General features: G+C 44.6%; 1 protein-coding gene across 2 annotated transcripts in view; it reads right to left on the bottom strand.

Annotated features, from left to right (window-relative positions):
* The window catches only part of KCNQ3 (potassium voltage-gated channel subfamily Q member 3), a 333,527-nt gene that overhangs the window by 60,130 nt on the left and 246,618 nt on the right, over window positions 1-26,779 (bottom strand). Inside the window, exon 9 of one of the 2 annotated variants that reach the window (XM_068238035.1) lies at window positions 17,977-18,003. The exons of the other annotated variant lie outside the window; for it this stretch is intronic. Coding sequence (XP_068094136.1) covers window positions 17,977-18,003 — 27 coding nt within the window. The remainder of the gene's footprint in view (window positions 1-17,976; window positions 18,004-26,779) is intronic. 2 annotated transcript variants of the gene reach the window in all.

Consider the following 26,779-nt stretch of genomic DNA (forward strand, 5'->3'; position numbering starts at 1 on the left):
TTCCCCAGAAATTCCACCTAGTGCTACCGCTTCCGGCTGCTGGCCCTCCCCACTGTCATGGTGAGTGTGGAAGCTGCTCACCTATCCGCTGGCATGAGACCTCTAGCATCCTTTCTCCATCACAAGGGGCACTGGTACCCCATTTCATGTCTGTGATGCCAATATACGAGAAGGGGTCATGCGGTGCAAGCACCCACGGCAGCAATGAAGAGAAGAGAAGGCATGGGGTTGATAGATTGGCACCTCTCAAATTCACCACGGGCCCGGCGGGACAGTACATTACATGGGCAGACTGGGGGTTCATCGAGTCCATCCTTTGTCTGAAAATTGAACACCCCTATAGCGGCGCACCTGACCAAGCCCTTTCAAGAGAGATTTTCCCAGCATACAGGATTGATCGTTTTAACCAATTCGGCTGGAAATCAGTACAAACGATTGACCGAGTGGCTATGTTGCTGCATCGATCTCTGCCATATGCAATCATTGTGTTTGAACCGGCTTGATATCGATGCTGCAAACTGAGGAATGTATGTACTCCTTTAGAGACGATAACACGTTGCTGAGGATGTAAATGTCTAAACAATTACAAGGGTTTTTTGTTTTGTTTTGTTTTTTACAAAACTTCATAATTAACCACTTAAGCTCTCAGGGCTGGTGCACACCGAGCGGCTTTTTGGGCGTTTTCAGATCCGCTTGCGGCTGCGGATCTGCTTGGTCAATGTATCTCAATGGGGTGGTGCACACCAGAGCGGCAGGCGTTTTGCAGAAACGAAAAATGCCTGGGTGAGGCATTTTTTGGATTGCGGGTGCGTTTCTGCCTCAATGTTAAGTATAGGAAAAACGCAAACCGCTCTGAAAAACGGCACTTCAGAGCGGTTTTGCAGGCGTTTGTTACAGAAGCTGTTCAGTAACAGCTTTACTGTAACAATATATGAAATCTACTATACTGAAAACCGCAGCAGCAATCCGCAAAACGCTAGCAAAACGCCTCATAAAAATAAAAAAAAAGCATTTAAAAATCTGCTAGCATTTTGCGGATCTGCTAGCGGGTTTTGGTGTGCACCAGCCCTCAGTCGTTTTCACTTTATGCATCCGAGCAATGTTCACCTCCCATTCATTCGCCTATAACTTTATCACTACTTATCACAATGAACTGATCTATATCTTGTTTTTTCCGCAGCCAATTAGGCTTTCTTTGGGGGGTACATTTTGCTAAGAGCCACTTTACTGTAAATGCATTTTAACAGGAAGAATAAGAAAAAACGGAAAAAATCATTATTTCTCAGTTTTCAGCCATTATAGTTTTAAAATAATACATGCCTCCATAATTAAAACTCACGTATTGTATTTGCCCATATGTCCCGGTTATTACACCGTTAAAATTATGTCCCTATCACAATGTATGGCGACAATATTTTATTTGGAAATAAAGGTGCATTTTTTCCATTTTGCATCTATCACTATTTACAAGTTTAAAATAAAAAAAAATATAGAAATATTTAATCTTTACATTGATATTTAAAAAGTTTAGACCCTTACGTAAATATTTACATTTTTTTTTATTGTAATGTTTGTTTTTTTTATATTAAACATTTTATTTGGGTATTTTTGGGAGGGTGGGATGTAAACTATAGTTTTATAATGTAATTGTGTGTGGTTTAAATTTTTTTTTACTTTTAGTTGTAGTTTTACTTTTTAGCCACAAGATGGCGGCCATGAGTTTGTTTACATGTCGTCACTCTAAGTGTAACACACGCTTAGAGTGACGCAGAGGGGAGGCAATGGCCAGAAAAAGCACAGCTTCCGAGAGAAGCTGTCGCTTTTTCAGCGGGGGAGAGGAATCAGTGATCGGGCACCATAGCCCGATACATTGATTCCGTGGCTACCGAATCCGCGGCCGGGAGTGCGCGTGCACGCGCGCGATCGGCCCGCGGGAGCGCGCGGTAGCGCGCATGGTTCCTGGACGTAGTTTCTACGTCCAGGAACCAAAATAGGTTAATTGAACCATTTCACCTCGAAGGGTTTTAATAATAATAAAATGTATTTCATTTTTCTTTGGGAAGGTGTATAATAGGGTATTTGGATGTGGTTTTACTTTTTGGCCACAAGATGGAGATACAGAGTTAGTGTGTTCTAAAAATAGAACCAGAACCAAGTGTTTGTAATTGTTTATATTTGTGTAAATACAGGGAGTAGGTACTCCTGCTGGGGGAGGTGAAAATAAAGCAAACCTGTAGCGAAAAAAAACCTTATGATTTAATGAATTGTACGTGTAGGATGGTTAATGAATAGAACATTAGCAAAGAAAAGAGGCTCATATTTTTATTTTCAGATATCTAGGTTTTTTTAATAACATTGCTTAATACTGTCACAGTTTCAGTGCTAAAGCCACAATCTGTCTTTTAATTGCCTTACGACTGCGTCACGCCGATGGGCGTGATCGTGGCATCAGCCCCAGGACCACCTAATGCCAATTGGCGTCAAGTCCTGGGGCGGGGATTTGCAGGAGATTGTGCGCATCTCTGCTTGAATGACGGAGCTCCGCTCTGTCATCAATCTCCCAGCGGCAAACGCCGATAGCAGACTGTTAGAGGGCGAAACCGACGTCTATTTACATTGCACAGCGCTGCGATCTACAGCAGCACTGTACTGTGGACAGCCGTGTGACACGGCTGTCCCCCTGGGAGACATGAGAGCGACCGGCTCCCATAGGCTGATATCCATGAGAGACGATCGCATTGATTGGCTGGCAGGGGGAGGGAACTATACAAAAATATAACATTAATAGCAATATTTATTTTAAATTTTTTTTTTTATAAAAATAAATAAACAAACATCCTTGGAGCGATAACAGTGCACCAACAGAAAGCTCTGTTGGTGGGCGGAAAATGGGGGGGGGGGGGGGAGGGATCACTTGTGTGCTGAGTTGTACAGCCCTGCAGCGAGGCCTAAAAGCTGCAATGGTCTAAATACAATAAAATAGCCTGGTCACTAGAGGGGTGTAAGCCCACAGTCCTCAAGAGGTTAAGCATGAAGCAAAGTAGAAATAATGACCCTTTGATCTTTCCTGCAGTAAAACATTATCTTAAGCTGCTTCTCACTGTTTCTTGGCTGTTTAAGTGCTTCAGAAAACAGGACTGTATACAACCCAAATGGGTCGAACAGCTCAAAGAAACGCCTATGCATAACAAATTAAGTTTTTTAACTCTTCTTGTACTGGAAAACAATATGAGACTATTTTCTTTGCTACTAATGTTCTATTTATTAGCTGTACTACACATAAAATTCAATATCTCTTAAAGAGGAACTCCAGTAAAAATAATGTAGTAAAAAAGTGCTTCATTTTTTACAATAATTATGTATAAATGATTTAGTCAGTGTTTGCTCATTGTAAAATCTTTCCTCTCCCCGATTTACATTCTGACATTTATTACATGGTGACATTTTTACTGTGGGCAGGTTATGTAGCTGCTCCTAGTTGTTTTGGCTGTTAGAGACAGCTGTAAACAGCTAATTCCTGTCTGTAAACATTGTTACATTGTGGCAGTTTGCCCAGAGTACCGCGGTCCTCAGAGCTTCTTGTGGGAGGGGTTTCAGCACAAAATCAGTCATACAGCGCCCCCTGATGGTCTGTTTGTGAAAAGCATTATATTTCTCATGTAAAAGGGGGTATCAGCTACTGATTCGGATAAAGTTCAATTCTAGGTTGGAGTTTCTCTTTAAGTTCATTTTTGCCTTTAGCTTTGCTTTAAAGTAATATACTGTACAATTAAATGCATATAAAAAGTGTGCATGAACTCAGGTGTTAAAACTATCCTGATACTTTAACAGCAGCAGATACAGCTAACATGTTGCGGCAACACAAAATAATACGCGGCTAAAAATAGGCTAGCATCATTTTCCCCCGGTGGAAGAGAGAGGGGAAAATGGAACTTGTTGGCCAGTCAGAATTATTAGGAGGACCTGTCACTGCCTGTCCTACCTTCAGCCAATTACCAAAAAAAAGGATGGTGTAATAAATTATCTGGGGGGATATTTTCAGAAAGCCGCCGATGTGAGACGCAGCCTGGACTCGCGAGGACTTAATTAGACTGAAGAATGACTCTTTTCCTGGTTCGCTTGCTTAAACGTCTGAATAAATGTCAGAAGAGATCTCCCTAATTACGCTTCAATCACGGATCAATTGGATAAGTATCTGAGCTATCGCCAGCAGAGCAGCCCTGACCTACGAAGAGTCATCGGGAAAGCACGCCGCCGCCGTTCCTGTAACCGAGGCTCGGCTTCTTAATTAAAACGTAACCATAAAGAGTAATTATGTATTTTATTTTTGCAGCCAACAAAGCTCAGTGTGATAAATATGTCTGCAAAAGCCTTAGATTAAAAAAAAGAAATCCTTCACCGCTCAGAGTGGTGTCAGAGTGCCACCTTGTGGGCAGGAGCTGCATTGCAGTAGGGAGAGGAAGAGGGGGTGGAGGGAAAAGAGGAGACAGAGTGTAGCTGTTCCGACTAAAAATATTGTGTCGGATGCATTCCAAGGCTCATTGCCGGTTTAAGCTCCCATGGAGCCCCAGGGCAATGCCCTTCCCCCCATACTGAGTGGTCACATAGAGAAACATGGGCAGGTTTGGGAGAGCAGCAGCCATACAGACCTTCAGATCTCAGCGGCCAACCCAGCATTTATTAGCAGAGGAGAAGTAAGTGGGCAGTGCGGCTTCCCCATGTAAGTACCCTCCATCCTTCACTTACTCGCTTCTCTTCAGATCTTTTGATCCCCGCCGCGCCCCGCACCAGAGAGAGCAGCTCCTGCATTTACTTTCAGGAAGTCACTTCCTGCGATATAAAAAACACAAAATGCAGGATCCTCACCTCCAGCTAGGACATTTAAACACTTGCAGATTTAATGGGGAGGTGCTGGAAGGGGTGTGGCAAGCAAAACAGCAAAACATCAAAATGAACTTCCGCACACTCATGTAAATCCTCATGCAAATCCACTTACAAAATCATGCAGCAATCAATGCTGTCCCTACAGCTAAGTTAAAAGCTGGGATCTTTGTTACAAGAATAAAGTCTCTTGCGTAATCACATACACCGCGTAGAGGTAGCCCAGTGTCATGTGTGTCCTAACCCTGGCCCAGCTTTTAACTTAGCTGTAGGGACAGCATTGATTGCTGCAAGATTTTGTAAGTGGATTCGCATGAGGATTTGCATGAGTGAGTGGAAGTTAATTTTGATGTTTTGCTGTTTTGCTTGCCACACCCCTTTCAGCACCTCCCTATTAAAAATACAAGTGCTTAAATGTCCTAGCTCAAGGTGAGAAGCCTGGATTTTGTGTTTTTTTAATTGTATTTGATCCTTTGTGGCTAGGACTTTATCTAGTGCTCTCCCACTTCCCCTATTAGTGATCTTAACACACAGCTTGCTGGTGTGTTCGAATGGCACATATGTAGGTACTAGCAGCTCCCTTGCAGGATTAGTTAGATGCACTATCTGTCCCAGAGAGGATGTTAAGGATATGTGCTTCTATTCCCTAGATAGGTTTTGATGTGCTGAGTGCGTGCATGTTTGTGCTATCTATGCATGTTACAGGGCCAGAGTTAGGACGCATATGACACTGGGCTACCTCTACGCGGTGTATGTGATTACGCAAGAGACTTTATTCTTGTAACGAAGATCCCAGCTTTTAACTTAGCTGTAGGGACAGCATTGATTGCTGCATGATTTGCTCTTGAGCAATTGCCCCCTTTGCCTTAATGGTAGCGCAGGCCTTGCCAAGGCTAGCAGCAGACCACACTTCCAAGTGATTCCATGGACTGGGGCATATTACCAAACAGCAGTGTACCCTGCAGGGGGCGCTACTGCACATCTATCAACACATACAACAGGTGGTTCCAAAGAAAAAAATAAGGAATCCTCATTTGAAAGCTACCTTAAAGTTTGATAAAACTCTGACATAGTATTAAAAAAGATGTGTTTATCTCATTTTTATTACCCATACAGTTATCATATTTGCTTTTGTAACCCCCCCCCCCCCCAGATGTGCATGTTACTGTTAACCACACTACCATTCGCCCTACCTACGCCCGACAAGCCCACTGTCTGGGTGTCACCCTAGACTCCACACTCTCCTTCACCCCCCCCCCCCCCCCCCCCCCGCATCCAGAACCTCACAAAGTCCAGCAACTTCCACTTCTGTGACATCTGCAAGATCTAATGCTGGGATGGCTGCTAGCACTTAGGCAGCGGGGGCATTAGCGCCATTTTACCCCTATGTGTGGACGCCCGTGAGCAGGGCATAGATTCCAACCACGTCGAAATGTTGTCCGCTCCAAACCATTAGCAGCTCATTCACTATTTTTAATTACTACATAATAATATTGTGAAATTAGGGGGAAAATATTTTTCTTATCAACTTTATTTTCCTGAATAATTTAATTAGTTTTCATATTTTCTCTGCTTTGTCTCCACCCTTCTATCACCTTCCGAATAGCTGTTTGTTAGTTACTGAAAGCTCCAGGCTGGAGATAACGAACATCTCGCTTCTGTTACCTCATGCTGTAATCCTTGTGAATTAACATGTATAAGGTATATACCTCACTAGTTAGGGCTCGTTTCCACTATAGCGAATCCGCATGCAGGCACTGCATGCGGATTCGCATAGGCAATACAAGTGGATGGGATTGTTTCCACTTGTGCGTCGTGCGGGTGCGTTTCGGCGTGCGGGAAAAATCTGCACGACAGGGTCGTCAGATTTCGCGTGCGGCATGAATGCGGGCGAATCGCCGGTAATGCATTCAATAGGGAAATCGCATGCGGCTTTGTCATGCGGATTTCCCCGCGATTTCGCATGCGATTTCGCATGTAAAGCAATGGAGCTTTACACAGGCAGTGACATGGTTAAATTCGCCTGGCTTCTTGCCATGCGAAATCGCATGCGAAATCGCGGGTAAATCCGCATGCGGAAACGCAGCCGCATGCGATTTCTTCTGCGGTGGAATCCAGGCGATTCCGCACCGCAACAGTGGAAACGAGCCCTTAGTCATTTCAGTTGTCCATGCGGTAACAGTAGATTGACATTTCACAAAATGTTCTATACAATCAGTTGTTTTCTTTTTTTACCGAATAATGCTTAGTGAGTTGAAGCCACTGTGCAAACACAACATAGAAATCACGCGTACGTTAAAAAGGGGCGCTGGGGAAAAAGGGCGCCGGGTTTTAAACGATAAACATGGATAACGTTTAAAAATATAATGTACTATATTTCGTTTAAAAATAATGTTTTATAAAGTTATAAATCATTAAATAATGTGCATGAAATTGGCAATTGTGAAAACGTTAATCTTCCGTTTAAAAAGTGAAACGTATAATAACGTTTAAAAAAAAATAGTAAGTAACCCTCCCTGTACCTACCCCTAACCCCTAGACCCCCGTGTTGGTGCCTAAACCTAAGACCCCCCTGGTGGTGCCTAAACCTAAGACTCCCCTGATGGTGCCTAAACCTAAGACCCCCCTGTTGATGCCTAAACCTAAGACCCCCCTGGTGGTGCCTAAACCTAAGACCCCCCTGTGATAAGCATTAATAACGTGTGGAAAAAATATTGTGCTGTTTTTCGTTTAAAAATAATGTTTTAAAAAAGATTGTACTGTTTTTCGTTTAAAAATAATGTTTAAAAAATTATAAATCATAAAATAATGTGTAATCATGAGAAGCAGTTATAAAACAGTAAAAGTCTCCGGGCGCCGCTTATAAAACGTTATTTTTCTCCGGCGCCCTTTTTTCCTGTCGGGCGCCCATTAAACGATATTTATTATGGGAGTGAATGGCGGCGCCCGATTTGTCCACTTGCCTCAGGCGCCCGAATTTACTGTTACCAGAAATCACACCTTACACTTCTCTTATCCATGCATCCACTGATAGTTATAAATTTTAAGATGATGTGGTGCAACAGTGCCACTTTGTGGCCAAATGATACACTGCATGTAAAAAAAAAAAAAAAAAAAAGAAAGCAAACGCACTGCATCTATGAAACACTGCAGACCATTATGCAGAAAATAGAAGCATTGTACTTTTGGTCCCGTGCACTTATGATTTTCTTTGTTTGTTTATATCAACTGATATATGTAATATATCAGTTGGTTGAACTGGTTGGTATAACTGGTTGAACTCGATGGGCGTATGTCTTTTTTCAACCCAAATAACTATGTAACTATGTAATTGATACTATTATGTTGCAACTTTCCCATGTTCCATTATTTTCCTAATATTTTTTCTCTTAGTGAATCAGCAGTAGTGGCTGGATAGTGTGCTGGTTAAGGGCTCTGCCTCTGGGTCTGAATCTCGGCTCTTCCTGTTCAGTAAGCAAGTACCTATTCAGTGAGGAGTCCTTGGGCTAAACTCCCTAACACTGCAACTCACTATAGAGCGCGCCCTACTGGCTGCAGCTCTGGTGCTCTGAATCCACCAGAGCTGCAGATCTCCGCTCTTCAGTTGCCCCTTAGGCCTTTAGGACAGCGCCCGGAACCAATTTTGGGATATCTTAAGGTGGCCGTACACTCGTCAGATTAGTAGCAGATAGATCATCAGATAGATTTCTTATCTATCTGATGTGCTTAGGAACATTCTTTATCAGGATAGAATTCCAATAGATTTCAGTTTGAAATCTATTGAAGATCGATCTGATGGCATTTTTTTGCCATCAGATTTCCATTAGGGACAATGCAAAATGATAAGCAATCTCATCAGATCGACCTGGATTTTCCACCCTGCCAGATCGATTGAAATCAATCGAAATAGATGGAAATCGGCCGCCAATCGGTCGATCGGTCAACCGATTTGCAATCGATCAATCGATCCATTTTGATCAATCGATCGGCCAGAAAATCGGCTGAGTGTATGGGCCCCTTTAGAGAGAATTGAAAAGACTTTTTCACACCATCTATTGTGTTAAGATTGATAAGCTACAGTAAAGGCTCCCCTTTATGTCACAGGAGCACTCCATCTTGATGCCTATCTCTAATCGATCCTCCTTCCCCCAGCATTGCCTAACCCTAAACCCCCCCCCCCCCCCCCCCGGCAATATCTAACCTTAAAACCCAGCAAACACTTCACTATAATTGATCGGTTGGGTACAATAAGCAGCAAGCACTGGGACAGTCAACAGACCCTAAAACATGCCCTTCCTAAATAGTACTACAGTACCTAAAATATAACTTTCATAGGTCAATTTAAAACAATATAACGGGCCATACACATCACCACCACCAAAACAGCTCTGACTTGGGCTATACTTTATAGCACTATCACTATTGCACGTTTAAAATATTGTACCATTTTTATTTTTCCTGATAAAGACTAAATCACATCAATAGTCGAAACATGTTGAATTGTTGGGGGTGATGTTTATTGTTGGGGTGGCTATCTATGCATAGAGACTGAGGCCCCTTTACTAATGTTTGGCTACACAGGCAATGCTCCATTATCTTGGAATTGTGCCTCCTGAGTGGGTCAGGGATCTTCTCTGTATTTTTTTCATAGGTTTATTGATATTTGGATGACCGCCTGTGACGACTGGCATCCTTATTAAAATATACACGACAAGGCTAGAGAGCACTATTTTGTGGCTAGGCGTGATACAGTCCTTTCGAATACGTCGATTTGATAGCTATCCCCTCACTTGTTTTGGCCCTTTATATTGTTTTGAATTGACCAATAAAAGTTATATTTTAGGTACTATAGTACTACAATATTTAGGAAGGGCATGTTTAGGGTCGGTTGACAGTCCCAGTGCTTGCTAACCTTAAAACCCTCCTGGCATTGCCTAACACTAAGCACCCCCTCCCAGCCTGGATAGACCTTACAAGAGCCTATAGGCACAGATGTCCTGGCACCTTAGACTGCGCCCTCCATGAACCTACAAACCCCCACCGAACTGCACTGCAAGTGTGCTGGCTGTCCCAGCTGTCAACCTCTTCCTTACTTCCTTTGCCTGTCATACAGTGGGTTGCAAAAGTATTCGGCCCCCTTGAAGTTTTCCACATTTTGTCACATTACTGCCACAAACATGCATCAATGTTATTGGAATTCCATGTGAAAGACCAATACAAAGTGGTGTACATGTGAGAAGTGGATCGAAAGTCATACATCATTCCAAACATTTTTTACAAATAAATAACTGCAAAGTGGGGTGTGCGTAATTATTCGACCCCCTGAGTCAATACTTTGTAGAACCACCTTTTCTTGCAATTACAGCTGCCAGTCTTTTAGGGTATGTCTCTACCAGCTTTGCACATCTAGAGACTGAAATCCTTGCCCATTCTTCTTTGCAAAACAGCTCCAGCTCAGTCAGATTAGATGGACAGCGTTTGTGAACAGCAGTTTTCAGATCTTGCCACAGATTCTCGATTGGATTTAGATCTGGAATTTGACTGGACCATTCTAACACATAGATATGTTTTGTTTTAAACCATTCCATTGTTGCCCTGGCTTTATGTTTAGGGTCATTGTCCTGCTGGAAGGTGACCCTCCGCCCCAGTCTCAAGTCTTTTGCAGTCTCCAAGAGGTTTTCTTCCAAGTTTGACCTGTATTTGGCTCCATCCATCTTCCCATCAACTCTGACCAGCTTTCCTGTCCCTGCTGAAGAGAAGCACCACCCGAGCGTGATGCTGCCACCACCATATTTGACAGTGGGGATGGTGTGTTCAGAGTGATGTGCAGTGTTAGTTTTCTGCCACACATTGCGTTTTGCATTTTGGCCAAAAAGTTCCATTTTGGTCTCATTTGACCAGAGCACCTTCTTTTACATGTTTGCTGTGTCCCCCACATGGCTTGCGGCAAACTGCAAACAGGACTTCTTATGCTTTCTGTTAACAATGCCTTTCTTCTTGCCACTCTTCCATAAAGGCCAACTTTGTACAGCGCATGACTAATAGTTGTCCTATGGACAGAGTCTCCCACCTGAGCTGTAGATCTCTGCAGCTCGTCCAGAGTCACCATGGGCCTCTTGACTGCATTTCTGATCAGTGCTCTCCTTGTTCGGCCTGCGAGTTTAGGTGGATGGCCTTGTCTTGGTAGGTTTACAGTTGTGCCATACTCCTTCCATTTCTGAATGATCGCTTGAACAGTGCTCCGTGGGATGTTCAAGGCTTTGGAAATCTTTTTGTAGCCTAAGCCTGCTTTAAATTTCTCAATAACTTGATCCCTGACCTGTCTTGTGTGTTCTTTGGACTTCACGGTGTTATTGCTCCCAATATTCTCTTAGACAACCTCTGAGGCCCTCACAGAGCAGCTGTATTTGTACTGACATTAGATTACACACAGGTGCACTCTATTTAATCATTAGCACTCATTAGGCAATGTCTATGGGCAACTGACTGCACTCAGATCAAAGGGGGGCGAATAATTATGCACACACCACTTTGCAGTTATTGATTTGTAAAAAATGTTTGGAATCATGTATGATTTTCGTTCCACTTCTCACGTGTACACCACTTTGTGTTGGTGTTTCATGTGGAATTCCAATAAAATTGATTCATATTTGTGGCAGTAATATGACAAAATGTGGAAAACTTTAAGGGGGCCGAATACTTTTGCAACCCACTGTATGTAGCTACAGGTGTGCCTTAACATTAAATAGCCAGAAGTACCCTCAATAGTAAGTAGCTAGTGGTGCCCCCAAGTATTAGGTAGCTAGAGGAACATCAGTATTAAAGATAATCTGTACTCTAAAATTCTTACCAAAAAAAAGCCTACCATTTTATTCATTATGTTCTCCTGGGCCCCTCTGTGCTGTTTCTGCCACTCCCTGCTGCAATCCTGGTTTGTAATTGCTAGTTTTAGGCAGTGTTTACAAACAAAAGACATGGCTGCTAACCAGAGTGTGATAGGCTTAGAGGAGCTCAGTCTGTGACTCACACAGAGCCTACAGGGGGCATGGAGAGGGTGTGTATAGCTTCTATCCTATCACAAGCAGAGCAGCACATTCCTGCCTGAGTGCCTGAACCCGACAAAGCCATCAAAGGAAAGAAGATTAGATTATATAACAGAGATAATACAGCCACTGTGCAACTAGGAAAGGCTGCAGTAAGACAGACTACATTAGAACAGGTATAGGAACTTATAGGATAGAAGAAATAAGGCTGAACATTTTGTTACAGAGTCTCTTTAAGTAGCTAGAGTTTCCCCCTACTGAAGGGAGATCTCGTCAGTGGAATGCTGAGAGCAGGGTGAATAACCTCTCATTTACTCTGCATAGGGAAGGAGGGAGGAAGGTACTAGGGGAGTGGAGTGAGCCACCTTTCCATCAACAGGCACCTGTAGGCACCTTCCTACAGTGCCTTATGGCAAATCCAGCCCTGCCCCCACCGTCACCTAATGCTAAGGAATAGTATGAGGTATGTATCTGTATGATTCTCGGCACTAGTGCTACATTACAGGCAAAGGGAGCAATTGCCCCAGTGTCTGTAGGGGCCCCCAAGTGTCCCCCCATTCACCCCTCTCAGTGGAAGTAGTAGAGACACGGCACTATACTTCCTGTATAAACAGGAAGTAGCGTCAGACACTAGAGAGAGGAACATCTGCGGTGGAACGCAGGAAGGTATGTGTATCTGCCTCTGCCCGCCGCTTGCACAGACACCGATTAATGCTGGAGGGGAGCGCAGAGGGGAGAGCCTGAGGTGAAGGAGGGAGGGGACCATCCCCCCTCCCCGCCGATGTGTGGCCATGGCTTTTCCCTCATGCTGCGACCCCTCCAGCCCCCCAAAACGGCCATGAGAGGGCCCTGGGGGGAGAGAGGGCATCAGAATCTCTGCATGGAGACCCGGTGGTTCCTAGTTACGCCCCTGGGGTAGGGGGCCCCCAGGTTACCTTTGTCCCAGGACTCCTGTGCTGCATAAAGGGCAACTATAGTGAGATGAATATCGAGGCTGCCATATTTATGTACTTTTAAACAATACCAGTTGCCTGGCAGCCCTACTGGTCTATTTGGCTGCATTAGTGGCTGAATCCCACAAACAACAAGCATGCAGTTAACCGTGTCAGATCTGGATACAATAAAATGGTCTGATTTCATGGCAATTCGATAAATATGATCGGATCTAACCGAAAAAAATCGAAAGCTTTTTTTTTATTCATTCAACTGAAAATTCCGATCCTTTTTTTCGATTTTTATCGATCTGGAAATCTGGAAATTTTTCTTCAATTTTTCAAAAAATTGTATGGTGTGTGTTAGATTGTCAATTTATTAATATACACACCCTAGCAAGATTCCAATCATTTTTATCATAATTGGGGAAAAATTGCACATAGGTGTGTGGTACATTGGTCATATTTTTGAAATGCTACAATCAGTCAGAAAAATTGATTGCAATTCTTAAATTGAACAGATAATTTTAAAAAATTGTATGGTGTGTGGCCACCTTTTTAGAATTGCAGATGACGGTCTGTTACTCGAGCATACAGATTTCAAGTACCCTGACCAGACGTCCCATTTTACCTGGGACACGTCCCAGGTTCGGGGTCCCCTGTCCCAGGCTGCAATGTGTCCCAGGTTATGTCCCACTTTTGGCCTCTGGGTGTCCCAGGCGTGAAACTCTGTGGCCGCATGACGTAATGTTTGCCTCATTTACCATTTGCGGAGTCTGAGTAATCATTTTCTGCTGCATAATATGTATCAGAGGCAACGGTAGTTGCATTTCATTTGTCTGAGGTAACAGTTATTGCAATTCATGTGTCAGAGGTAATGGTTGCTGCAGTTATTTGTTGAGACTGCATTTGCTACTTTGGAGTTCTTGCTGCAGCATTTGGCATTTTGGGGGCTCATGATTATTAAATGCTGCGCTAATACTGTAGCATCAGCAGCTTCTGCAGCTTTCAAAGACAATCTAATCCCACCATAGTCATACTGTAATGTCCTACAATATTATTATGTATGCACTGGCAGCACTTTACAGAGAATGTAGTCATGTCTTTGGCGGAGCTCACAATCTAATCCCGGCCCTAGTCAAAGTCTAATGTCCCGCCATATCATTATGTATTTATGTAGCACTTGCATCTTCTGCAGCACAATGCATTGTCAAGTCGATGCAAATCTCCTATTTCACCACATCATTGTGGGAACACTGCTCTCTTGTGTGTTTGGGGAACATTGCCTAATTATCTTTAGGGTCACATTGCCTATCTGTGTTTTGGGAGGAAACTCTGGCCCACTGCTTCAGAATTACATTACAGTTTACTCCGCCCACACCATGTTATGGGCATGCCCATTTTTCCACCGTAGTCATGGGCACGCCCACTTTTTGGCACAGCACACTTCGCGCGCCGTACTAGCACCATCCCAGGTTGAGCCAAGAAAAATCTGGTCACTGTATTTCAAGGAACTCAGACTTTCACCTCGTAATTTTGCAATTCTGACCGTTATGCGATATTTTAGTGTAATGCACAAACATTTTTCGCATAAACGTTCTCATATTACACACTAACGTTAACAAATCTTATGGTTAGTGCAAACATTTATTCGTAATAAATTACAATTTTGCCATTTTAGAATGCAAATTCTAAACTTGCAAAAAATGGAATTTAATGTAAAATTTCGGCGGAATTGGAATTCGGCAACACTAACCATCCCTAGATCCTCCTGGACCTGGGTGCTTGTTCTCCTCCTGTGTTCCATCCTGCTTGTAGAGTTGGGCCGAACGGTTCGCCGGCGAACCTGGTTCGCGCGAACCTAGGTGGTTCGCGTGCGGGTACCGCACGCGAACTTTATTGCGGAAAAGTTCGCCCCATTGCGGTTCGCCCCATAATGCACTGAGGGTCAACTTTGACCCTCTACATCACAGTCAGCAGGCCCAGTGTAGCCAATTAGGCTACACTAGCCCCTGGAGCCCCACCCCCCCTTATATAGGCAGGCAGCGGCGGCCGTGGCCACTCGTGTGCCTGCATTAGTTAGAGTAGGGCGAGCTACTGCAGTCTCTCATAGGGAAAGATTAGTTAGCCTTAGCTTGTCCCTGGCTGCATACCTGTTCATTGATCCTGCCACTGCATACCTGTTCATTGATCCTGCCACTGCATACCTGTTCATTGATCCTGCCACTGCATACCTGTTCAGTGATCCTGCCACTGCATACCTGTTCATTGATCCTGCCACTGCATACCTGTTCATTGATCCTGCCACTGCATACCTGTTCATTGATCCTGCCACTGCATACCTGTTCATTGATCCTGCCACTGCATACCTGTTCATTGATCCTGCCACTGCATACCTGTTCATTGATCCTGCCACTGCATACCTGTTCAGTGATCCTGCCACTGCATACCTGTTCATTGATCCTGCCACTGCATACCTGTTCATTGATCCTGCCACTGCATACCTGTTCAGTGATCCTGCCACTGCATACCTGTTCAGTGATCCTGCCACTGCATACCTGTTCATTGATCCTGCCACTGCATACCTGTTCATTGATCCTGCCACTGCATACCTGTTCATTGATCCTGCCACTGCATACCTGTTCATTGATCCTGCCACTGCATACCTGTTCAGTGATCCTGCCACTGCATACCTGTTCATTGATCCTGCCACTGCATACCTGTTCTGTGAACCCACCACTGCATACCTGTTCTGTTCAGTGGACCCGCCACTGTATACCTGTTTAGTGAACCCGCCACTGCATACCTGTTCTGTTCAGTGGACCCGCCACTGTATACCTGTTCAGTGGACCCGCCACTGCATACCTGTTCTGTTCAGTGAACCCGCCACTGCATACCTGTTCTGTTCAGTGGACCCGCCACTGTATACCTGTTTAGTGAACCCGCCACTGCATACCTGTTCTGTTCAGTGGACCCGCCACTGTATACCTGTTCAGTGGACCCGCCACTGCATACCTGTTCTGTTCAGTGAACCCGCCACTGCATACCTGTTCTGTTCAGTGGAGTTTGGTGTGTCAGTGTGAAGCAGTACCTTAATTACACTCCCTGATTGATGTATACACATGCAAGATGTTTTAAAGCACTTTAGGCCTGTCATTTAGCATTCAATGTGATTTCTGCCCTTAAAACGCTGCTTTGCGTCAAATCCAGATTTTTCCCGGTGACTTTTGGCGTGTATCCCACTCCGCCATGCCCCCCTCCAGGTGTTAGACCCCTTGAAACATCTTTTCCATCACTTTTGTGGCCAGCATAATTTTTTTTTTTTTCAAAGTTCGCATCCCCATTGAAGTCTATTGCGGTTCGCGAACTTTAACGCGAACCGAACCTTCCGCGAAAGTTCGCGAACCCGGTTCGCGAACCTAAAATCGGAGGTTCGGCCCAACTCTACCTGCTTGTAGGTAAACTACAACAAGCAAAGACTAACACCTATGAATGAGGTGTCTAAGTGACAAGGGGGAGTTGGTTGTTGCTGTACTTACATAGCTATACAGGCATCCACACTCCACACAGCTCCACACTCATAGATAATGGTTATCTGTTACATTGACCTGAGGAATCGGGCGACAACCCATAACATGCATTGTCAAAAGTATAACGGTGCTTTGAACATTAAAGGGAAGGTCCAGGGAAATTTAAAATGAAAAAAAATCTACTTTCCACGGGCTTCCTCCAGCTCCTTGCAGCCGTCCTGTGCCCTCGCCGCAGCTCCGGTGGCTCCCGGTACCTTTTGGTGCAGATGCCGACCTCGCCAGGTCGGCATCTTCCTGCTCTTCAGCGTGCGGCTCACTGAGTCGCACTGACATCATCCGGACTGTACTGTGCAGGCGCAGAACTACTGTACAGAACTACTGCGCCTGCGCAGTACAGTCCTGATGATGTCAGTGCGACTCAGAGCCGCTTGCTCAGGCGCATCTTGCACTGGAGGGGACTCCCGAGCCACCGGCGGGGAGCTGAGCTGTGCCAAGGGCACAGGAAGGCTGTAAGGGGCTGAAGGAAGGCCTGCGTAAGTAGATTTTTCTACCAACAGCTTGGATGTTTCCTTTAAAGAAAGAATCCTAAGGATACTCCTCCTGAGTCATCATAGGAGGAAAGATACCTCTTTAACCACTTGCCGACCGCGCACTCATAATGCGCGTCGGCAAAGTGGCAGATGCAGGACCGCGTCGCCGGCTGCAGGCTAATTAATCAGGAAGCAGCCGCTCGCGCAAGCGGCTGCTTCCTGTCAATTCACGGTGGGGGGCTCCGTGAATAGCCTGCGGGGCCGCCGATCGCGGCTCGCAGGCTAAATGTAAACACAAGCGGAAATAATCCGCTTTGTTTACATTTGTACAACACTGCTAACAGTAGCAGCGTTGTACCAGATCAGCGATCCCCGGCCAATCAGCGGCCGGGGATCGCTGTCACATGACAGGCAGGAGCCTGTTAGAGGCTGCACAGGACAGATCCGTTCCTGTGCAGCCTCCGATCTCCGGGGAAGGGAGGGAGGAGAGGGAGAGGGGGAATCCTGCGGTGGAGGGGGCTTTGAGGTGCCCCCCCCCGCCAGCCACACGCAGGCAGGAGCGATCAGACCCCCCCCAGCACATCATCCCCCTAGTGGGGAAAAAAGGGGGGCAATCTGGTCGCTTTGCCTGGTGTTTGATCTGTGCTGGGGGCTGTAGAGCCCACCCAGCACAGATCAGCAAAATCAGCGCTGGTCCTTAAGGTGGGGGGGGGGGGGGGTAAAGGCTGGGTCATCAAGTGGTTAAATTTTTCTTCTGTATGCCAACCCATTCCAGAACATAAATACATTGGGTGCCTCCAATACAGCCGAATGCCCCTTTTAATAAAAACAACTTTATAACAATTGTGATCACGTTTTCAGAACTGGGGTATCAGTGAAATTATTCTGTAGTAGTTCTCAAAGTAAAATACGATATACTGTATTGTATTGTACAAAACCGTACGTGTGTGTATAGCGCCTCGCTGCAGCTATATCAATGATTTATAGTCAGTACAGTCGGCAGCACAGGAGGGAGCCACAGAAGACATGAATATTTTAAAGAAAAAGTTTAAGAACGTACCTGGGAGCGCCGTCCAACGGTTCCTTCCTGAAGATAGAAGAGGAGAGCAAGAAAAGAGAAAAAAAGAGATCAGGGGTAATGAATTCATTGAATCGATAGCAGAAGGTTGTATCTCGCTGGCTTCTGTCTACAACACGTAGCGGCTAACGAACTCTCATGTTTTACCTGAAAATCTTGGCAGCCAATGTTAGAAAGTACGTTTTAGGTTAGTAAGATTCTAAAGCCCTGTACTGTCATTCAGTAAGGCTGTATAAGTGAGTTTTAAAGTTTACAAATTTTCCCAATTGTGGACCATTAAAGCAGGGCTGTGGAGTCGGAGTCGGAGTTGTGGAGTCGGGGCAATTTTGGGAGCCTGGAGTTAGTCGGGAAAAAAATGCACCGACTCTGACTCCTAATGAATTTAAACTGTAATTAAAATAGAAAATATGATAAAATGTTCTATTTCTCAGATAATAGTCATCATAAATAATTTATACATACAGTAATAGCTGTGCTTAGTCCACAAAAATGAAATAAACCAATCAAAATTAGTTACTAGTGCTGCTTCAATAAAGCAGTCCCCGTATTTTTAAAGTCCGATATACACATCTGATTGTGACTGTAAAGTATATATAATGTGTACACAGGAATCTCTTATATATACGAAATAACATCTATGCTGTAAGAATAAAGCCTGATGTGTAGCTGTGTCACTAATAGAGATGGTCAATGAGATGGAAATAATTCTGCGTTGATTCTGGATTTATGCAAATGTATGCGCTCCCTTTGCTGATGAAATCAAATAATTTGATATGTTGTTAAAATTTGTTTTGGTGACTACGATTTAAATGGTACCTGAGAAGGATGAAAAGAAAAGTTTTATACATACCTGGGGCTTCCTCCAGCCCCCTTCAGGCTAATCAGTCCCTCGCTGTCCTCCACTACCTGGATCTTCCGCTACGAGTCCTGGTAATTCAGCCAGTCAGCGCTGTCCAGCCGCATGCCGCTCCCACAGCCAGGAGCGCTCTGCACCTGCGCAATAGTGCTGCGCATATGTAGTATGCTGCGGAGTTTGTGCATGCGCACTATGCCAGACTGGCCCAAGTACCTGGACTCATAGCAGAAGATCCAGGTGGCGGAGGAGGACAACGAGGGACTGATTAGCCTGAAGGCGGCTGGAGGAAGCCCCAGGTATGTATAAAACTTTAATTTCATCTGTCTCAGGTTTACTTTGTTACCCAGTAGTACTATACTCTACATATGCTCTCCCCACAGAGCTACAGGGAATCCACTGAGAATGCTGTTCACATTGAACACAGAGGTGTTGTCTGTCACCCATAAACCTTGTTCAGATTGTGCATGAAGAATGTGTAATAGAGGAAGAATCTCCTCATTCCCCTGCAGAGTACCTGCACATCATTCTTACATGTACCCACAGTTACATTGCCTAGGGCCTGATAGATGTTCTTTGTTCTGGTCTGTACCTTTTACAAGTACTCTTACCAAGGACTAGTTTTAATCTAGGACTAAAGGGAATAAATATTGCAGTCTCCATGCAGGCATGGTCGGAAAATTCCGCGGAATTATTAATTCCGTGATTCCGGTCGAAATTAATGATTCCGATTTTGTTAGTCGGAACGGAATTTCTCAACGGAATTCCGCGGAAATTTATAATTCCGACGGAATTTTCCGAAATCACATCAAAATATCCTCCTCCTCCTCCTCCACCATACTACCATTATGATCAATGCAATAAAAAAAGTAGTATGATTATCATACTATCATACTACTTTTTCTATTGCATTGATCATAATGGTAGCATGGTTTATGCTAGGATAGCTTTACCATGTAGTGTGGTTCATGGTCTAGAGGTTAAGACAGATACCTACTAGCTACTACACACTGCATCCTGGGTTCAAATCCCAGCTATGGTATATAAGCTGTTTTTAAAATCTGCAATTCCCTACTGGATGATATAAGAGGATGGATGGATGGAAGGAGGAGGAGGAGGAGGAGGGAGGAGGAGGGAGAGAGAGAGAGAGAGAGAGAGAGAGAGAGAGAGAGAGAGAGAGAGAGAGAGAGAGAGAGAGAGAGAGAGAGAGAGAGAGAGAGAGAGATTAAAATTTTCTGACGGAATTCCGCGGAACGGTTTAGGAATTCCTTCGGAATGAAACGGTAGCGGAATTTTGGTAGTGGCGGTATGCGGAATTACCACGGAATCGGAAATCGGCTATTCCGACCATGCCTATCTCCATATCCTTCTCACTTCAGTTGTCTTGTAAAATTCCTAAGCGTTGGCAGTTAAGAGACGAATTTCATGTTACATACTTTCAATCAACAAGATTGTAATATGCAAATTAAATAGTCGGAGTCGAGGAGTCAAGGGGTCGGAGGAATCCTAAACTGAGGAGTCGGAGTCGGAGTCGGTGGATTTTTGTACCAACTCCACAGCCCTGCATTAAAGAGGGACTCCGGATTGAACTTCATCCCAATCAGTTACTGATACCCCTTTCCCATCTTTACCTTTTCTCTGACAGATCATCAGGGGGATCTGTATGGCTGATATTGTGGTGAAACCCCTCCCACAGTGTGATGTCATGACCATGGTCCTGACAGCTGTGTGTGAACCTTGTTGCATTGTAGGAAATAACGGCTTTTTCCAACTGCCAAGCAAGGAATACTGTATCTCCTTCTGTGCAGAGAACTCTCAGTAACGAACATTCTGTACAGGTCAGAACTAAAAAGGTCACCACCAGTGATACATTTCAGAATGTAAATGAAAGATTTTACAATAGGCAAACACTGACTAAATAATCTATAAATATTGCAAAGAATAAGCAATTGTATTCATTATGCTATTTTCACTACAGTTCCTCTTAAAAGGACACCTGGTGCTTGATTCACTATTGTGTGATAACTGCTATAACAGCAATTAGGAGAGGGAAGCTTGTTATCTCCCCTCCCACTTTCCCGCTCCTCACTGATTGGCTGAGGGCAGTTCATTGTGACAGGCTGAGGAAAATACACAGCCACCCTCTGCGGAAGCTACTGAAATACGTTCTATGCTGTGCTCAAGTGTCTACAAAGCAAGCTAGATATGACAGTGCAGTCTCTAGTGGAAAAAAGCGTAAGGGAGGAAATGACATCAGGATTGGCTTCAGTCAGAGGCAGTAAAGATGGAAAATGCCTGAAACTGTTTTCTCTTTATTTCCTATATAAAATTCACTGAAATCAAAACATGGATAGTACAATACATATGTTATGTAAGTAGAACAAGTATTTATCTACTTATAGACAGAGGCGTAGCTATGGGTGGGCCAGGGGGGACATGTGTCCCCGGGTGCAGCACTTTGAGGGCACTCAGCACACCCGTTGCTCCCCCACATAAATGAAAGGTGGCTTGCTGGCTGCCCGAAGTGCCCCTGCTTCTCCTCCTCCCTCCGCAGAGGAGCGCAGAAGCGTTAGCAGCAAAGAAAAGGTTATTTAAAGGGGGGCATATCTGGCTATCTAAATGGGGGAAACAGGGGGCACATCTGGCTTTCTGAAAGGGTAAGGTGGCACATATGGCTAATTTAATAACATTTGGCTCCACCCATGACTATGACCCCATTCTGATGAGTGGCCACACTCATTTTGTTCCGGGAGGGGGGCGCAAAAACTGTCTTTGTCTCCGGGCACTGAAAACTCTAGCCACGCCTCTGCTTATAGATGTGTTTTTTTTTTCCTGGGATAGCATGACTGTCCCTGCTGCTGTAACACAAATGACTGAAGACAGAAGAAAGGATCGGTGGTAATAAAGGATCCTAAATAGGCAACAATCACTGAGTGCGAGAGCTGATAATGACACATCTCAAGCCAGCGCAAGCGCCATACTGAGAGGAAGAGAAGCGTAGTGATCTCCCACTGAGATCTGAAGAGCTTCCTCAAAAACGTCTCCACCGCACAGCAAGACTCCCATTTATGAAACACTTTAGCTGCTCTGACACACTTCATATCTGGCAGAAGTGCCCGGCAAGTGCAGTTTGTTTATATGTTTTGTCATTTGTAACAGCACACAACCTCCATCTATTTTCTCTGCGTTTTTTTATTTTACCACGATTGCTGTTCAAGACCAACTGCTCCATATGGGATAACTTTTGAGCTGTAGCTGCTATGGAGACCAGAGATGAATGTCAGTACAACCCACACAGAGGGGATTGTTTTCTCCATGTTTGCTTTAAAGTGTCCTGAACTCAGAACAGAGTCAGGACAAGGTCCTCCAGCTCCCAAGGCTGAGACACCAAAGTGCGCCCCTCCATCCCTCCCACCCCAGCCGTCACACACTGATTGCTAAGAGGCGCCCCAGAGCCCCCAACACCTTAATCTCTAGTTATCTGGCCTACAGTCACTGACATGTATCCCCTCTTCTTATTTCCCTCTGTTTCAAACACAATAGGGGAATGATAGCTGAGTGAGTTGTGCCCCCCCTCATACACTGCGCCCTGAGGCTGGAGCCTCTCTTGCTTCTGCCTGGCCTTGTACAGTATTATGGTGTATGATGTTATTTGGAGGGAGGAGGGCAATGGGAGTGATAGCTGAGTGAGTTGTGCCCCCCTTCTACACTGCGCCCTGAGGCTGGAGCCTCTCTCACCTCTGCCTCAGCCCGCCCTGAATCAGAACTTCCCTCTTATAGATAAGCAACAGCATCATAACCTTTAGAGAAAAACATTTCTTGGTTTACAGCTGATACAAATCATGTAATTAATCTGCAGAATGTCTATTTCTTGTACTTCTTGCGTTCATGGAAGCAGACATAGGGTTAACACCCTGTGTTTACAAATTAGCTGCTCTGCCGAGGCAGTCAGCTGACACAGCTGAGAAATAAAATTACAGTTGTGATTAGTCACAGATGAGGGGGAATTAGACAGGCTAAACGCTCTAAATACATACAAGGTGCATTTCTCTCTGTTTTACTCCAGTCCTGTGCAATGAGTTCAGGTCGACTTTAAATGAAAGTACATCTGTCATGAAAAAAAAAATGGAGGCTGCCACTTTGTAAAAAAAAAAAAAGTTTCCACCTGTTAGATGTTTGTGATTGTTAACCCTTGATTCTCACTCAAACTCTCCTCCCCAACATATAAACTGTATTCAACAAAACACAACAAAATAAAAAGTCATCCCCCTTTAGGGCCCATTTCCACTATCGCGAATTCGCATGCGTTTTTCGCATGCAAATTCGCATAGCAATACAAGTGAATGGGACTGTTTCCACTTGTCAGGATTCCTTTGCGTTTTTCTGTGTAGAAAAAATTCGCATGGCAGAGCCATCAGAATTCGCATACCGCTATGCGAATCGCATACAATGTATTAAATAGGAAATTTGCATGAGGTTTGGGTATGCGAGTTTTCATACGAATTGTCATGCGAATTCGCATAGAAACAATGGAAAAGCACACCAGCACTGCCATGCTTAAATTCGCATACAGCGTCATCCTCGCATGAAAATTCGCATAGACCCGCATGCGAATTTCGCATCCGCATGCAAATTTTTACCGCGGCGATTCGCACCGCACAAGTTAGAAATGCAGCCTAAGAAAACTGTTCTGAACCAGAGACAAAGCTAACACTAAGGCCACATACACACATCAGACCATAGTCTTTTGAAAATGAAAGATCACAGACCAATCTCACCACCCTTCATGTAGTATGAGAGCCATACTCTACACAGTCTTTTCTATGGAGCTGAACTCCCCATCAGAAAAAAATCTTTGCAAGATACTGCACACACAGATGCTGTACAGACACAACAGATCAGTATCTGCAAAAGATCTGTTCCTGCCAAAAATCCATTCCTGCAAATTGCAATGATAGTCTATGAGATCTGCAGATCATCATACACACATGATTTAACTGACATTCATCTGCAGATCAGATCCACCAGGATGGATTTTCAGATCTGCAGATCTGCAGATAAAGGTCAGTTAAATCATGTGCGTATGATGATCTGCAGATCTCATAGACTATCATTGCAATTTGCAGGAATGGATTTTTGGCAGGAACAGATCTTTTGCAGATACTGATCTTTTGTGTCTGTACAGCATCTGTGTGTGCAGCATCTTGCAATGATTTTTTTCTGATGTGGAGTTCAGCTCCATAGAAAAGACTGTGTAGAGTATGGCTCTTATACTACAGGAAGGGTGGTAAGATTGGTCTGTGATCTTTCATTTTCCAAAGACTATGGTCTGATGTCTGTATGTGGCCTAACTGTAAGGGCAGCAACTGAGCAACTGCCCATGGACCCAATCACCTTGGAGGCCCCAATTCATAAATTGTGGAGTTTATAACTGAAAGGCCTTATTTATTCCCCTTCTCATTGCAGAGGTTGTCAGGAAAGAATAGAAAATGCAGCACACCTGGAGCCCCCATTAATGGAAAAGGGCTCCTACATCCATTTTTTCCCCCGTGCCATCTGTTACCTAAAACTGCGCTGCATTTAATGTCTTCCCTCTGGAACTCCTGGTGGCTTGTTAGTAATTGTAACTAGGGATGTCCCAACATTACGATTTCATGTTTGCAAACGAGTTAGCAAATTTTACAGTGGAACTGCGCAAAACAATAATTTGCGGTGAGCTCCATTGACTTTAATGGCAGGTAAACTTCTAAAACCTTCAGGCACAATTTCTTTAAAATAGGTGTACAACGTGTCCAAAAATTGGCATGGCGGAACGGGAATCAATGGCAAAACAGTCAGGCAAAAATACGTATTTTACCTAATTTCCATTGGTCTGTTAATGCACCAATGGGGAGCCCTGGAGGGGCCTTTAACCACTAAGGGCCTGTACACACTGCTGCGCTTGCACTGCATTATTAAAATCACATGCGCATTTTAAAATCGCAAAGCCTTCATAAAAATAGAAATATTGCATCGCACCAGTGTGTACAGGTCCTCACGATTTTCATGATTTTTCAAAAGACCTTGCGATAAAAAAAACGCATGCGATTTTAAAAGCGCAGCAAAGTGTACAGGCCCTTAAGGACCACAGGGTTTAGAACACATCCTGCCCCCCCCCCCCCCCCCAACAATGTTTATTTATTTTTTTATTTTATTTTTTCATTTTATGTTTTTAGTCCTCCGTTAACGAACGAGATAGGGACTGTAAGCTTGTTCTTAACCTGAATCTGTCAGAATGCTGTGCTATGTTTGTCCGCTTTGCCTCCCATGTGCCCCCCTTTGCCTCCAGTGCCCCCCTTTGTGCCTCTCTGTCTCCCTCTATGCTGGCTTGTCCCCTTCGGTGCCTCTGTACTCGCTGTGCACGTTTATCCCCTCTCTGTGCCTCTCTACTGTATGTCCCCACCTCTGTTTGTACCCCATGTGCCTCTGTTTGTGCCTCCATTTCTACCCTCTATACCTCCATTTGTACCCCCCTTGTGGATTGTTGTACCCCCTGTGCCTTTGTCACCCCCCCTGCCTCCGATTTTACCCCTTGTGCCTCTGTACTCTATTTGCCCTCTGTGCCTAAATTTTTACCCCCTGTGCTTTCATCCCCCCCCCCCCCCCCCCCCGTGCCCAGCTTTGTCCCCTTGCTCTCTGCCTATGGACTCACCTTCCAGCCCGAGTCAAACGCTGTCTGTCCTCCGCTCTCCGTCTCCTGCTCCCTATAGCGCGTACAGCCACGGCTAGATGCAGCATCGCACCGCTTCCTGTATGTCATGTGACATACAGGAACCTGTATGTCACGTGACATACAGGAAGCAAGTGGATGCTGCATCTAGCACTGGCTGTACGCGGCTATATGGAGCAGGAGATGGAGAGCGGAGGACAGACAGCGTTTGACTCGGTTTGGAGGTAAGTCCAACACTGCTGCGGGGACACGTGCTGGCTAGGGTTGCCAGGTCGGCTGATGGAGAAAACCGGAGAGGGGGTGGAGTTAGGGGCGGAGTCAGGGGCGGAGTCAGAAGCGCACTTTTATGTAGAGTGGGGCTAAGCAATGGGCTTTTTAAAAAATGTTTTTTACAGTATTTATATCGCACTGACATCTTCTGCAGCACATTACAGAGTACATAGCCATGTCACTAACTGTCCTCACCAGTACATGCACATAAGAGACCACTTTTCACCAGTAAATGCACATAATAAGAGACCGCTTTTCACCAGTAAATGCACATAATAAGAGACAGCTTTTCACCAGTAAATGCACATAAGAGACAGCTTTTCACCAGTAAATGCACATAAGAGACATCTTTTCACCACTAAATGCACATAAGAGACATCTTTTCACCACTAAATGCACATAAGAGACAGCTTTTCACCAGTAAATGCACATAGGAGACAGCTTTTCACCAGTAAATGCACATAAGAGACAGCTTTTCACCAGTGAATGCACATAAGAGACAGCTTTTCACCAGTAAATGCACATAAGAGACAGCTTTTCACCAGTAAATGCACATAATAAGAGACAGCTTTTCACCACTAAATGCACATAAGAGAAAGCTTTTCACCACTAAATGCACATAATAAGAGACAGCTTTTCACCAGTAACTGCACATAATGACAAACAGCCAGTTGTCCCCAGTATATGTAGCCAGGGATATATGTGCCCAGTATATGTAGCCAGAGGTATATGTCCCCAGTATATGTAGGCAGGAGAATATGTCCCCAGTATATATAGCCAGCGGTATATGGGCCCAGTATATGTAGCCAGGGTGTATATGGGCCCAGTATATGTAGCCAGGGTGTATATGGGCCCAGTATATGTAGTCAGGGGATGTATATGCCCAGTATATGTAGGCAGGGGAATATGTCCCCAGTATATATAGCCAGGGTGTATATGGGCCCAGTATATGT

Source organism: Hyperolius riggenbachi, chromosome 5 (genome assembly GCF_040937935.1).
Source record: "Hyperolius riggenbachi isolate aHypRig1 chromosome 5, aHypRig1.pri, whole genome shotgun sequence".
Classification (NCBI taxonomy): Eukaryota; Metazoa; Chordata; class Amphibia; order Anura; family Hyperoliidae; genus Hyperolius; species Hyperolius riggenbachi.